This window comes from Hippichthys cyanospilos, chromosome 10 (assembly GCF_059441005.1).
Source record: "Hippichthys cyanospilos isolate Australia breed blue-spotted pipefish chromosome 10, RoL_Hcya_1.0, whole genome shotgun sequence".
In the NCBI taxonomy this organism is placed as follows: Eukaryota; Metazoa; Chordata; class Actinopteri; order Syngnathiformes; family Syngnathidae; genus Hippichthys; species Hippichthys cyanospilos.
In genome coordinates, this window is record NC_142378.1 from 2,671,482 (window position 1) to 2,687,472 (window position 15,991).

General features: G+C 39.9%; 1 protein-coding gene across 3 annotated transcripts in view; it reads left to right on the forward strand.

Annotated features, from left to right (window-relative positions):
* Positions 1-15,195, forward strand: part of gabrb3 (gamma-aminobutyric acid type A receptor subunit beta3) — a 28,025-nt gene extending 12,830 nt beyond the window's left edge. Inside the window, exons 2-11 of one of the 3 annotated variants that reach the window (XR_015866921.1) lie at positions 537-584; positions 2,224-2,315; positions 2,385-2,452; positions 6,698-6,918; positions 8,120-8,202; positions 9,355-9,492; positions 10,561-10,713; positions 11,818-12,062; positions 13,471-14,426; positions 14,490-15,195. Coding sequence is in view for 2 of the 3 variants with exons in the window: in XM_088425021.1 (XP_088281147.1) it covers positions 2,095-2,159; positions 2,224-2,315; positions 2,385-2,452; positions 6,698-6,918; positions 8,120-8,202; positions 9,355-9,492; positions 10,561-10,713; positions 11,818-12,062; positions 13,471-13,821 (1,416 nt within the window). In the remaining variant the exon portion in view is untranslated. Of the gene's footprint in view, positions 1-536; positions 585-2,070; positions 2,160-2,223; positions 2,316-2,384; positions 2,453-6,697; positions 6,919-8,119; positions 8,203-9,354; positions 9,493-10,560; positions 10,714-11,817; positions 12,063-13,470 lie in introns of those variants that run through there. The other 2 variants (XM_088425020.1, XM_088425021.1) reach the window with 2 other exon arrangements.
* Positions 15,196-15,991: the final 796 nt, after the last annotated feature.

Sequence of the window (15,991 nt, forward strand, 5' to 3'; positions counted from 1 at the left end):
ATATTTGTCCACAGGAAAATATGACATCTGTTCACAAAAATAAATCATTAACGTATTTATTAACAAATATTTGTTTGATGAAATTATAGTTTCCTGAAACAATTAATTCAAAAATTATTTTTAAAGGATTTTTGCAGGATTGTTTGCAAGATTTATTTAAAATCTTGCATACTCCTTAAAGTTCCTTAAAATTTGAGACCATTTGAGACCGACTGGTGTAACCCTTGCGGTATGACCAATTTGGGTCATTTTCTTCCACATAAATCTTGCCATCTGGGTGAAATTTCAGCTCCCTACAATCTTCTTTCAATGCCTACTTTTGAATGTGAAATGCTATTGATGTAAAGATCAGAGGATTGGACAAAATACAACACAAAGGTTAAACCAACTAGCCAAAAATATTCCGCGGATGATCCTTTTATTTATTTTTGGAAGTACCTGGTACTGATTGTGTGGGGAAAAAAAAAAAAGTAAAAATACGTCTATGGGATGGAATGAATGGATGAGTTCCAACGACGTTTTTATTTTGTTTCCAGGAACGCCGTTGACGGGAACAAAAAGCTGCACGCCATCTACGATACGAGGTGAGTGTGCTTGACGTATTTCCTACAAAAAAAAAAAAAATGTTTTTTATGAGCATGGTGAAAGGAGCTTCTTATACCGTCGAATAATGTGGAAAATCACCAGGTCGATAATGTCGCTCCGTTCTGGGAGCATGTTGTTTATCCTGAGCCACGTGGCATAAAAAGACGAGGAGAGAAGGCTTTTTCTTTTTTTTTTTCGCAATGTGAAATTGATGTTCTTAAGAGCAGAAAATTGACATGTTTGTCCCTATATTATACGCACCAATCGGCTGTCAGTATCTTGAGTAACACAAAAGGACAGAAAAAAAGGGGGTTGGCGGCACCACCTATAGGCAAGGGTGAGGACAACATGACCTGGAGCCATAAAGAATTAAATAGGCGGCACCGATTGTCACGCACATCCAAATGTGGGCAAATTTGGTTTATTTATATTGAGTCTTGTCAAGGAAGTCAAGGTATGAAAAAAATATTTGGGGACAGGCGTGCGCGGCCATCGGGAAGCGCGTGAAGGCACTTTAGGGGGTATGTGCAATTTTCACAGGGTTTCTGCAGGTATCAAACATCTAATTCACCCCCTAATATATATATATATATATATATATATATATATATATATATATATATATATATATATATATACATAGGGCTGATGCCATTGAACATTTTGAGGGGTTGAAAGTAATTTCAAATTCATATTTAGAAAACACAGCTAACGACCAATCAAGATTCTGCTGGCAATAGTCACATGACCAAATTTCAGAAACAGATGAACCTCGATTGGTCGTTACCCGAGCCTTTGAGCAACTGTGATGTCATTTTCAGTAGACAGCAAGTGGAAAAATTGTCCGCTTCCGGAGATGGATGAAAACATTTTTTTCTGCTCAATTCCTGTTTTAAACACAGCTAACAACCAATCAGGATTTAGCTGGCAAGTCACATGACCCAATTTCCGAAACAGATAAGCCCTGATTGGTTCGCCTTTGAGCAACTGTGATGTCATTTTCAGTCGACAGCAAATGGCAAAAATGGCCGCTTATTGAAATTGATAAAAATACCTCATTTTGCTACTTAATTCATATTCCACTCACGCAATAATAATCACAATGTTAGCCATTTATACCATTATTATCAAGAACGTTTCTGACTTCCCCTTTAAACGAGTCTATTTTGACCAAGTACGGCGCAAAAAGATCCGATTTGAAATTCAGGGAGTAAAACTACGCTCGAATCCGAGCGTGTTATTTGAAGTGACAAGCTGCCAAAACAAAAGAAGAAGAAGAAGAAGAAGTAGTACTGCGTGGGACGCGGCGGATTGATGGCGCGTTCAGGCGCGCGTCGTAGCGTGGGTGAAGTCTCACCTGACTTAGTGGCGCTCGTCGGAGAGAAAGGAAGGGACCGAGCGCGGGGGGGGGGGGGGGCATTTCCACGCCACCACATAGCTCGCCCGCGTCGGGAGGAAGGGAGGGGGGGCATTTCCACGCCGCCACATAGCTCGCCCGCGTCGGGAGGAATGAGTGTCCTCCGGGCGGCGAGTTTCTGGCCGCCGCTCCTGGCCGCCATGTGCGCATGCGCTAGGTGAGCAATTTCTTCCTTAATCAATCACACATTCAAACATTTCTAAAAATCGTTTGTCTTTTAGCGTCAAAGAGCCCGGCAACATGTCTTTCGTCAAAGACACGGTGGATAAACTTTTAAAAGGATACGATATTCGTCTCAGGCCGGATTTTGGAGGTAAGGGCATATTCATCGGGCCGATGATGTTGATTGATATTTTTAATAAGGTTGTGTTTATTATTGAAGGCGCCCCTGTGGCTGTTGGCATGAGCATAGATGTGGCGAGCATAGACATGGTCTCCGAGGTGAATATGGTAAGTTTCAAAAACGTGCAGTGGCGGTCAAAAGTTTGGAAACACCTACGAAACTCACATATAGACGGGAGAAAATTTAGTTTACAATTGCTCAAAAGCTTTTTTTTTTATCGCTAATAAAGTAATCTAACCCGTGCAATATTTTGACCATTTTGCGTCATTTTCTTCCACATCAATCTCTCAGTGTTGTATTCAAGGGATGGCAAACTCCTGGGAGTGTGATAACCGAGTGGCCGTGGCGTGTTAAAATTTGACATGTTGTCATCCTCTGGGTGAAATTTCAGCTCCTTTCCCCTTTGATGTGAGATGCCTTTGATATAAGCATAAAAATGGGTCAAAATACCGCACAAGGATCAAATCAAGTACATTTAAATGTTTACTTCCGTTGTTTCCAATTATGTTGTCATAAACTACCCATATATATATATAATTTCCAGGAATATCTGTGTAGTTTTCTGGCTATTAAAAATGCATAAATGAATACAATGAAATCGCCAAAGCCCAATATTTCGCCCTGGATTGTGATAGGCTGAAAATGTTGTAATTGGGCCCGATTTCTGATCACGCAATCGGGATGGGAACATCCCATACAAACATAATAATATGGGCAACAATGATGTGCAAAATTTTAAATTCAAAATTATAAATCATACTTTAGTTTGATAAGTGTTTTTAACTTTAGTAAATGACTTCTTATGTTATATTCTTATATATGCTTTTATGTTATATTCTGTATCACTTGAATAACAGGGAAAAAAATAAACATTGCATTTGATGTTTTTTTTCCAATAACACAATGTATAAACCAGGATGTCAAACCTAAGGCCCAGGGGCCAAGGCCGGCCCACAACAAACATCTACGTGGCCCATGAGAGCAACTATTCTGTTTTAAAATATCTTTGAGTTGAACAACAATAAAACATCTCGACATCGGTACCCTCCCCTGGAGTTGGGCGGAGCCTCTCAGTGAGCGCAATTCCCAGGCGTTGGTATGACAGGTCGCGCGTCCGACATGCGTGTTTGCCCCGGCGCTCCCGTCATCCTGCCACATTGTCTCTCCTGAGGTCTAATTTATCTGACAACAAACTCAAATTCTGAAGACTTTCGAGACTTATTACCAGTGAGCCGGTTTTGTCAAAAAAAACAAAAAAAAACAATCAGTGGAAAATTGATGTGATCTAGCAGAAAAACAAACAGATTGCAGTTAAACTCACAAGTCAAGGTACGGTTCTTTGTCATGTTAAGGTTAAGCGGCTGAAAAATGTTGGCGCTTCCGTGCGTTGTTGTTGTGTAAAAGCTGATTCAGCCCGGCCGAGCCACTCTGCGGCTGCTACTGCTGCATGTGGGAGGACATCATGTCTCACAACAACACCTGCTTTTCATCTTGCTACCTTTTCACCACCTCTGCTGCTTCTTTTTTTCTTTTTTCAAATTATTTTGATTCACAGGTAACTTTAACTTACTGTATATCGCAGTTTCTCATTGTGGCTAGCGCTACATTGTGAATTTTACTGCGCAAATACTTTTTTTTTTCATTTTTATAATTTATTATTACTTATTATATATATATATATATATAATTTATTAAATAAATGATTAACTACTAGTAACTTTATAATATGCAAAACGTGTATTAAATGTATTTATTTGAGGTTTTAGATCATGTAAATTTTTTGTTTTAATACAGACAAAATGTTCAATTAGCTCCCAGGGTCATTACCAAGTCTTCAAAAAAAAAAAAAGAAATGAAATCTAAAACATGTAAATAGCTTCATATAGTTGTCTAAACTCAACTCGAAGTTTCAAATAACAGAAATGTAAAGATAAAAATCTTTACGATTTAAAATATAAGAAATAAAAATCAGGAAATCGTTCTGTGAATTTAGCAAGAGTTTGAAATTGCTCTTATCGGTCGACGTATTTTTAAGATCGTCAATATACAAAATATCGGCGTTATTAATCGGCCCAACTGATAATATGTCTATTCTTTTAGTAGAATAGATTCCAGTACTGTATTATGAATTTTGACTTTTGCATTAGCGGAGTCCAGGCTAAGCCAATCACCGAAGTCATTGAAAGGGTTGCAAATGTCACAAGTTGCCCGCTTGCACCACTCGGTGGTTTCGGGGTGTCAACACAAAAATTTCCATAATTTGCGAGTTCCCTTTGAAATTAATGCAAAAATAGGGGGGAATGCATGATAAAACATGGAGTTTTCAATATGTCCAGGACTGCCAATATTTCCAATTTTGAATGGCAGTAAATGAGCCTGACATGGGCTAGATTTGACACCTATAGGGTGTGCCTCACGTTTGTAAGCATTTTGAAGGGACGGCATCGTGGCATTTTGAATCTCGTCATGTTTTGACAACCTATGCAATATTTTAGCCTCCTGGTGTTTTTTTTCTGTAAGCTTTTCGTTTGATATCACGCATCAAAAACATCAAAAAGCCCGAGTCAGGTCCCGAAAATCCCCCCCAGCATTTTATTTTGGACTAGGAACGGATTAGGCCATTTACATGTAAAAAGCACCACAATTCACATTAAAAAAATTAATTTTGTGAGTAGAGGTACGTGACATCAATTTAAGTGTGACTACTCAGATTACACGTGTAAAAAAAAAAAAAAAAAGCAAACCCCAAAACATCCAATCACAACGCCACTTTGATTTTCTCCTAACTAAGAGAATGTTGCAGTTGTTTCACGATGCGGCAACTCACACTCTCCCCCCCAAAAAACTGCATTTCCATCATTTCATCTGCGTCAGATCAGCAGTTTTACACGGGCGGGGGGGGGGGGTATGAGTAATATTTATTAGTTGGGATGGGATGCGGCCGGCCCTGCCAATAGCCGCCTTTATAACCTTCCCGCGCGGGACACGCGGCGTAGGGCGAACCCAAGGCGCACGCCGGCGCCTTCCCAATGCGAAGAGTCACTGACGCGGTGCCTTGTTTATTTCCTGTGACTTGCTTATTTATTTAAGAGAATATTAGTCAGCAGAATCAAGTCCAGTCAGCTCCATTAAAAGCAAAAGCTTTTGTGTTGTGTCGGATCGCCGGTGGAAGGCAGCCAATGAGGGCCTTTATTAATTATTGATCCATCCATCTATAAGGATCTATCAATCCATCCATCGCCTCTTTCAAACACGGCCAGCCTGCGAAAAACGGCGGCTCATGCGGGGACTTCATTCGCAGCTCGGGCCTTTTAAACAGAATCGGTGAAGTGTAATAAATATAACATTCAAGCATCGGCCCAAAAAAAAAAAAAAAATCCATATCTGTGGTAATGCTATGTGATCCAAGCACATCTAAGAGAAAGCATTTAAAAAATAAAAGGAGGCTAGAAATGACGATAGATGTTCAAAACAGGTAGAAGTTCAAAACGGCTTTCATTCCTAAATGCATGAAAATGGGATTTTTTTTCATTGTGAAGTTTACATTGGGGACACGTATCGAAACCCAGTTAAACGGAGACGCAAAGAACCAAAACATTTGCTGAGACGACAAGAGTTTTAGGAAACTAATCATGCTAGCTGGCTAGGTGAGATTTTTCAATGAGGTTCTGCGAGCTTTTAAGTGGAACAGAACGGTTTTCTTTTCAAAGTAAGAGCGAATGAATTGGAACATGAGGCACCGTAGGTGTAAACGGCAGCCATCTTGGTGGAATTTTCACAATGCATGGAATAGGCCCTTCAAATACTTCTATAGCTTTTAGGTGGAAGCTTTTAAGGAGCTTTTAAGTGGAACATAACGGGTTTTTTTTCAAAGTAAGAGCAAATGAATTGGAACATGAGGCACCGTAGGTGTAAACGGCAGCCATCTTGGTGGAATTTTCTCAAAACATGGAATAGGCCCTTCAAATACTTCTATACTACACCGTGACATAAATACACAGAAAAAAAAGATTGCTTTCCTACATGAGGTATTCTGCTGCCCACATGTTTTCATCCGCGCAACGAAAGTCGAATTTTCAGGGCAGGTGTTTGAAACGTGATGCTAATTTTGGCTGGTTGACGGCTAAAAAAAAAAAAAATTGGTGGACATTTTGACCGACAACAAACCCGGTCTTCGGCCATGTTGTCAGCCAATCGGAGAAGGGGGGTTCCCCGAGTGCAAGTGAGGAGATGTTGACAAATAATGAGCTTAGAAATGGACTCTCATTGCAGTTTGATCTTTGAGCAGATTTTCAATAGCGTTTTTCAGCAGTGTGTTTTCCCTGCTTTTATTTTGGGGGTTGTGTTTGCAGGACTACACGCTGACCATGTACTTTCAGCAGTACTGGCGGGACAAGCGACTAGCCTACCTGGGCATTCCCCTAAACCTCACCCTGGACAACCGGGTGGCGGACCAGCTGTGGGTCCCCGACACTTACTTCCTGAATGACAAAAAGTCCTTTGTTCACGGCGTCACCGTCAAGAACCGTATGATCCGGCTACACCCGGATGGCACCGTTCTCTATGGCCTCAGGTAAGAGAAAAAAAAAAAACGAAACACTTTTCACACTAATCCAAAAATTCATGCGTAGAGAGTCTCAGCTGCCGTTTTTTTTCAAAGTAAAAAAAAAATCTATCTAAAAAGTCATTCTGGATCCTCATATTTGTAATCCATGTAAAAACACCAAAAATTCAAGTGGAGAGAGTCTCAGCCACCCATTTCCTAGCTTTGTATTGAAACTAGGCAATATCACCCAAAATTAGAATCTCAGTCTTTTGTTGCCGTCGTTTTGGTTCCTGACGATTTTAAATGATGTAAAAAACAAAAAAACAAAAAACAAACAAAAAAAAACTTTGAAAAAAGTCAAGTGTAGAGAGAGTCTCAGTTGCTCATTTCCTTGCTTTTTATTCATGCTAGCGCGATATCTCCCAAAATTAAAATATCGGTCTTTTGTTGCAGTCATTCTGGATCCTGATGATTTTAATCCATGTAAAAATGAAAAAAGACAACCCCAAAACAACAAACCTAGCAAAAAAGTCAAGTGTAGAGAGTCTCTGTCCCTCATTTCCTTGCTTTTTATTAATGCTGGTGCGATACTGCCCAAAATTAAAATCTCGGTCTTTTGTTGCAGTCATTCTGGATCCTCACAATTTTAATCAATGTAAAACAAAACAAACAAAACAACAAACCTAGCAAAAATGTCAAGTGTAGAGAGTCTCAGTGGCTCATTTTCTTGCTTTTTATTAATGCTGGCGCGATACCGCCCAAAATTAAAATATCGGTCTTTTGTTACAGTGATTCTGGATCCTGACAATTTTAATTGATGTAAAAAAAAAAACAAAAACAAAAAACAAATCTAGCAAAAAAGTCAAGTGTAGAGAGTCTCAGTGGCTCGTTTCCTTGCTTTTTATTAATGCTGGCGCGATACCGCCCAAAATTAAAATATCGGTCTTTTGTTGCACTCATTCTGGATCCTGACAATTTTAATCGATGTAAAAAAAAAACCAAACAAAAAAAAAACAACAAACTCTAGCTAAAAAGTCAAGCGTAGCGAATCACAGTCACCCGTTTCTTCTCTTTGTATTAAAGCCGGGCGATATCGCCATATACTGTACTCCATGCATCTGATCTCTACAATCTTTCCACCTCACACTGCAATGCAGCATTGACACCAAGCAATAAACACATTTTTTTCCTTTTTTTTTTTTTTTTTTTTGCTGGCCTTTGGACTCAGAATCACGACGACGGCCGCCTGCATGATGGACCTGAGGCGATACCCGCTGGATGAACAGAACTGCACGCTGGAGATTGAGAGCTGTGAGTTGACACGCATATGCGCACGCATGATAGCGTAGCCTCATTAGTCTTGATGATGCGTGCCCCCGCGCTCGTCATTCATGCGGAATCATGTGTAAAAGCGCGTGAGATTTACATGCGCCGCAGTCGGCGCCGCGCCGGCGGACGGGGCTCGTAAATCAGACTTTTTCGCTCGCTGGCGGGCCTCCGCCGAACGTAAAGTGCATGGCGCGCGATTCTTCGGCGAGTTGGCCGCGCCGTTAAATCAACCGAGCGACGCCTGTGCGATGTGAAAAACGATAGGCGCCGCCAAGAGTCAACAATGTCATTTCAAATAAATACGTACCTTTGCGCTCAACAATATGTATCTGTCCGTTCTACGTTTCAATTATTAACTGTTAAGTTCGTGGAATACGTGTGATTTGAAAACGCGACATGAGGGTAAAGTCTTTCAGTCGAACCTTAATAAATCTTTTAGTTGTTATTGAAGACATGGGCGCAAAAGTCAAAGGCCAAGTCGAAGTCAAGACTCAGGTCTTTGACTCACAAGTCGGAGTCAAGTCGCAAATCTGAACGCAGAACTTTCAAATTTCCCTTCACAAGTCCATCTCTTTAGGTTCCAAGTCAAGTCTCAAGTCCGACTCACAAGTCCAAATCTTTAGGTTTCAAATCCAAGCCAAGTCTCAAGTCTTTGAGTCACATGGGCATGTCAAATCTCCAGTTTTTGACTCACAGGTCTGAATCAAGTCCAAACCAAGTCTCAAATCCAACCTCACATGTCCAAGTCTTTAGTTTCCGAATCTAAGTAGAGTCTCAAGTCTGACTCTCAAGTCCAAGTCGTTAGGTTCCAGACCAAGTTAAGTCATGTCTTTGACTCACAAGTCCGAGTCAAGTCCAAGTCTCGAGTTTGTCTTCAGGTTCAAAATCCAAGTCCATTCTCAAGTCTGACTCACAAGTACAAGTCTTTCGGTTCCAAGACCAAATCAAGTCTCAAGGCTTTGACTCACGGATCCGAGTCAAGTCTAAACGAAACTAAACATCACAATTGGATTATTTTTCTAAATTTTTCCATCTCGAACATTGTATACATAATATTGATTTAAAAAATGAGTTGCTGCTTCGTCTGCCTTGTCTTCAACATTGCGTGTGCGCTTCGTCTTTCGCACGTAACAGACGGATACACAACAGATGACATCGAGTTCTACTGGAAGGGTGGCGACACGGCCGTGACGGGCGTGACGCGCATCGAACTCCCGCAGTTCTCTATAGTGGACTACAAGCTGGTCTCCAGGAACGTGGTCTTTTCCACAGGTAAATTCTGGCAAGATTTTATTCAGTAAAATGTGAACGTTAGATTATATACGGTTTTTGGCGAGGCAAAAATCTTGATATTGAATTTCGTAGAAACAGCCACAATCACTTCACAAACGGTGACGAAAAAGTAAAACTAAAAGTTTTATTACTTTGGTTGACTGTGCTAAGGGGCCACACGTTATTCATTTTATGCAAGAGGTGGAACCCAAATTTAGAAATTAAATTTGTTATATTTTCTTTTTTTTTTTTTAAGTGTTTGGTTAAAGGATTGAGTCAAAATGGCTGGTGATTTAAGACAGTGTAGTTAGTAATGTATTAGGTACTAAGGAAATCAATTACTTTAGGTACTTAAGTACTTAAAAGTAATTGATCATTTTTAGGTACTAAAAGTGTAAAGTATTTGATTACTGAAATAATTGATGAAGACTGGTCATTAATTTCACAATTGAGAATTACAAAGCAAAAGACTTTATGTACTCAAGTATTTGATTACTTTATTTAATCAATTATTTTAGTTACTAAGGACTAAGGCAATCAGTACAATTACTTTAATGCAATGTACTAAAGTAACTCACACAGTTACTTTTTTGCAAGTAATTGTTTACATTACTCAAGGTCTTTAGGTTCCAAAATTTTAAAGAATAAAGTCATTGATTACTTTATAGGTACAAATAGCGTAAAGTAATAGACTACTACATGTTTGAGTACTAAAAAGCTAAATACTTTTTAAATACTAAAGTAAAGTGTTAGTTTAGGTTCTAATTGATCAATTATTTTAGGTACTAAGTACTAAGGTAATCAATATTACTTCATATAAATTTCTATAAAGTAATTAAGTACTTAATTCATTTAAAAGTAGCTATTTTCTGACACTAATTTAGCCAAATTGATCTTTTTTTAAATATGGTATTAAATAAGTACTCGGGATTGGAATGTCTGGATTAAAATATGTTCATTGTATATTTTCATATAATGAGTTAATTTTCATCTTATTGACCTTAGTGCTGGTCAATGGGGAGATTAAAAAAAAAAAAATGTTTTCAATCTGATGTGTTTGTGGTGCAGGTGCCTACCCTCGTCTGTCTCTGAGCTTCAAGCTGAAGAGGAACATCGGTTACTTCATCCTGCAGACGTACATGCCCTCCATCCTGATCACCATCCTGTCCTGGGTCTCCTTCTGGATCAACTACGACGCCTCGGCCGCCAGAGTCGCTTTAGGTAAGCGCTCTCAACCCTGTGAACTGAGGAGATCAACGCTAACAGTTCTAGTCTGCCTGACGACAGCGGAAAACAACATTACTGGAACAGGAGGAAGTGCATTAGCATTTATGCTAGCGCAAGAGGTGCCCTGGCCGCTAATTCGTTCTGGAAGTAATTTCGTCATGTGAATGTTTCGTAAGTCGAGGCACTTTTCACATGGAAATGGATCAATGCATTCCAAGCTAAAAAAACACACCTGGATCCTTTAAAAATGATTAAAATGCATCAAAAACTAACAGATATACATTGGAATCACATTAGTACATATTTTTTTCATGTTTGAATTTTTCGTAGCAAGCGACATCAGTAAATAGAGGTACACACTCACACACAGAGTGAAACCGAATTAATTTGTTCCAGGAGTAAGTTTGTAACCTGAATTTTTTGTAAGTAGGGGCCATTTTTACATGTAAATAGCCTGCTGAATTCCAATCCCCCAGGAAACACACTTAAACCCTTTAAAAAAATGTATATAAATGTAACAAAAACTGTAACGAATCCACATGGATCACAATAGTACATCATTTTGCTATTTTTTGGAACAGGAGACATTCATTAGTAGAGGTATCTAAATATCTTATATTTACTTATATATACAAATACTTATATATATAACTAATACTGTTATAATGCGACTATCGCTAATGCTAATGCTACACAACGAAATTCTTATTCTGTTCACTTGCCTGAGCAGACTACATTCCATAATTGAGCAAATAATAAAGTAGGCAATAAAACAAAAAAAACAGTGACAGAGCAATTTATATATGTATATATATATATATATATATATATATTTAAAATCAACGGCCTGTACTGTGACTTTAATCGGTGTCAATCTTGAGCACTATTCTTTTTCTTGGCTTTCAAGCGGGAATCGATGGTACGTACCCACACAACTCTGGGCTCCCTCCCCCGCACACACGGTGCAAGCGCTACGTTTTGGGCTCGCTTACACAACAGAGCACAAGATCCAGAAATAAAGTCACGGTCCCGGCAGGACAAGCAAAGAAACATTGCGCTCACCTAGCGCGCTCACCTAGCACTGATTTGCGTTGGCAGGAATCACCACGGTGCTGACCATGACCACCATCAACACGCACCTGAGGGAGACGCTGCCCAAGATCCCGTACGTGAAGGCCATCGACATGTACCTGATGGGCTGCTTCGTTTTCGTCTTCCTGGCGCTGCTGGAGTACGCCTTCGTCAACTACATCTTCTTCGGGCGGGGGCCGCGCATGCAGAAGAAGCTAGCCGAACGGGCGCAAAAGGCCAACAACGACCGCGCCGCTTTCGACCGGCCCAAGGTGAAGACCTCCGCCAAGGCCGAACAAGCAATATTGTGTGGAAGCGTGCAGATTGAAGGCACCTGTTAAATTGTTTGTAACTTTTGGAGGCTTGAAATTTTAGCCTAGAATGGGGCGGCTGCACGGGAGTTTGGCCAAACTTTACAAAATTTCCTTAAGTTTGGTTTAGGGTCATGCAAAGTGCTTCCTGTGTGATGTCATTGCTAAAGTGCTGACAACATGCTAACCACTAACATCACATGTTACAGCCCAAAACGGGATGTTACTTATGTGATTTTACGTGAGTATCTACAATGTTAGTCATAGCTACGTCATTCTACGGCGTAAATTGTTGGCGAAGTGTGGAATAGCCAAAATGGTTTGGAGCATAACAAGTCCTTACATTCATTAAAATTCTATACTATCATTAAAATTTAAGCCATTGATTTACTGTATCGATAATGACCACCGTGATGTATTTCCTTATTGGGTCCCACCAATTCGATTTTTGGCAAACACCGATTGATTGGCCGATCAATTAAAAACAGTGGTACTTCTACTTGAGTAATTAATTTGTTCTGGGAGTAATTTCAAAACATGAATCTTTCAAAGTAGAGAGGTTTTTTACATGTAAATAGCCCAATCCGTTCCAAGACCGCCAAAATCTTCCTAAACTCTTTGAATATTATTAAATCATAAAAATACATCAAAAACTGTAACAAACACATATTATAATTACATTAGTACACAATAATCAAAATATATAATCTAAAGAATAATAAAAATACTTCTAAACCCTTTAAAGGAATCATATTAATCGTAGTTGACAATATGAATGCAGTTCACTTGTTTGCCTTGAGATGGTGCCAGTGTGTTGGTGATGAGTGCAGAGGCACCTTTTCAGGACGTTTGATTTGTATGTTTTTATTTTACATTTCCAATGATCCAGGAATCATTTAAACGTCCACAGGAGCAATAATATTTTTTTGAATTATTTTGAGCATGTAAATTTACTAAGTTTGGTTTAGGGTCATGCAAAGTGCTTCCTGTGTGATGTCATTGCTAGAGTGCTAACAACGTGCTAACCACAAACATCAGAAGTTACGGCCCAAAATGGAATGTTACTTATGTGTTTTTACGTGAGTATCTACGATGTCAGTCATATCTATGGCGTTGTTGGCGAAGTGTGGATGAAACGAGTAAAGACGAAAAGTGGAAGACCACAGTTAACATCAAAAACTATAGCCTTGTTTGTGGGCAAGCCAGCTATTAATAAATTTAAATAGCTTTATGGTTACGTGTAGACAAGGTGAGTCCGTTTGTTTACATGATTCGCAAAGTCCAAAATTTACAAAACAAACAGCCACGCCAAACCGTTTATTTCTTAATACGTGATCTTTTCTAACGCCGGTTTCGGTGTTTCCCCTAGGCCGACTCCGAGGGGAACATCCTCCTGACCACGCTGGAGATCCACAACGAGGTGGGCGGCCACACCTTCACCAGCAGCACCCGCAGCAGCACCAGCAGCAGCCTGTACGGCGCCACGCGAAACTCCACCCCCGCCCCGCTGGACAACTCAACCGGGGTCCAGTACCGACGCGGCGGGCGGAGCGCGCGCCCGGACGGGAGGCGGAGTCGCCTGAGGAGGCGATCGTCACAGTTAAAGATCAAAATCCCGGACCTGACGGACGTCAACGCTATCGACCGCTGGTCCCGCTTCATCTTCCCCTTCTCGTTCTCCTTTTTCAACGTTGTCTACTGGCTCTATTATGTCAATTAATTTTTTTGCCGTGCGTATGTGTGTGTGCGTCTCCTGATGCTTGGACACGGGTCACGGGCAACGGCGCGGAAAACGCGGGCTACCCTGTCGCGCCGCCGCCGATAGGGCGTCATCGCCGATCGGTCGCTATCTTGCCATGCGATGTACAGCGGATTCTCTAAGATCAATCATGACATCAGAGTTTGTTTTTTTTTCTTATATGAAATAATCTGAGGACGGCAACCAATCCAGGATGCGTCCTCAATTCAGGGTGTATCCCCCTTCTCTTGCCAAAATGTCATCTTAGGTTCAAGACTCCAAATTCTCTATAGATGTAAATGTGCGTGTGAATGCTTATCGTTTTATTCCTTGCGATTGGCTAACAGCCAGCCCGGGGTGGATACCACTTCTCTCACCAAGAATCAACACATTCAATCCCCAAAACTGATTTTGTCATATATATATATATATATATATATATATATATATATATATATATCCCCATATAATGTATACATATATAAGTAATAAGTAATGTAGTATTATAAAAACAATAATAAAAAAATAATGATTACTTTTTTACTTGAGTAACCAAAATAACTGATTACCTTACATACTCACTTTAGGTGCTAAAGTAATTGATTACTTTAGCTACTCACTTTAGGTGCTAAAGTAATTGATTACTTTAGGCATCGATTACTTTAGGCAATCACACCATTAACTAATCAATTATGAACAAAAGTGCCAAGGTAACTGATTACTTCAGTACTGATGCCGAAAGGTATCAATTACCTATGCTAAAGGAATTAAGTACTCACTTAATAGCCTACTACATAATAATTACTTTAGTACTTGATTGATCAAAGTACTTTAGTACTTAAGTAATTGCTTACTTCAGTACATAATCCATTTAGTGACAGCCATGTTTTGACCCTGCTTTCGAAAAAAGATTTCAAAATGATAAATCAGCAAGTTGAATTTCTAGATTTAAAAAAACAATAACATAAAACTGTCTTTGGGATTGAATGAGTTAATTATGGTCAATCAATCGTGTGAATGGTCTTTGGTCGTGCCCTCAGACAAAATTGTGACTAGTTCAGGTCGTACCCCACTTCTCTCGCCAAAAGTAATTATAAGTTGACCATATGTAAAACTGCGAGTGTGACTGGTCATTCATCTACAAGTATATGTGCCCTGATATTGAGCCCAGGGGTGCACCCCACTGAGGTTCGTTCAACATTAGGGCTTCTACAGTGTTAAGTTAAAGCTAGCATGGATGCTAAGGTAAATTTTCAGTGTCCGTATGTTTATTGATTTCTTTTTTTTGACTGACCGCCGGACTTTTCATTGTTTTCATTTTGTGTTGACTTTATAAAAACACGGAGACAAATCCCAGCTGGTGTGTGCTCCGTTTTTGTCACAAGCGCTCTCGCCATCTGCCGCGTGTAGGAGTGGGCGCAACGTGGAGCTGCCACGTGGCACAAGCTAACCGCAAAAACAAGAGAAACAGAAAAAAAAAAACCGGGAAGATGAATTAGTTCCAAAAAAGCAATATTTTTTTTTTTAATCAAATCGGTATCGTAGAAGATCTGAGTTTGAATGTACGACGTGAAAAGAGGATGCTATGCGTATGACCGCGTCATTTTCAATTCGACAGGTAGGATGACTCAAAACGTTGGTATGCAAGCGGAGCGGCAATGCGAGGCTAACTTTAGACGCTAAGTCGCTGTTGCGATGCTACATGAGCGATCGGTTTTGTTCGTGCCGTTTCTTAGCACCTGACTGAAGGCCGGCGAGAGAGCGGTGGTGACTGGTTGCTAGGCAACAGGAGGATGCCTTTGTGTGAGTGCGAGTCAGTCTTCATGTGTCAAGGTTTGCTAGAAGCTTGGCAGCTGAAAAAAATGAGTTGAAATGACAAACGCGCATAAAAAACTCGGAATATTTTGAGTTTTCTCATACCCTTTTAACATCCATGAAATAATTTCAATTAAGACGTAATATCTTGTTTTATATAGGTCAGATTTGTGTTGTTAACTTAAAAAAAATACACTAATTAATTTTACAACGTGATGACGCCAGAAAACAATAATTTGTCTGAAACGAAAATAGATTTGGCGTTATCTTGTGGCCACTTTTGTGTTTAGGGGAGGAGCTTCAGCCCATAGCCTTATCTAATGGAAAAAAGTGATTT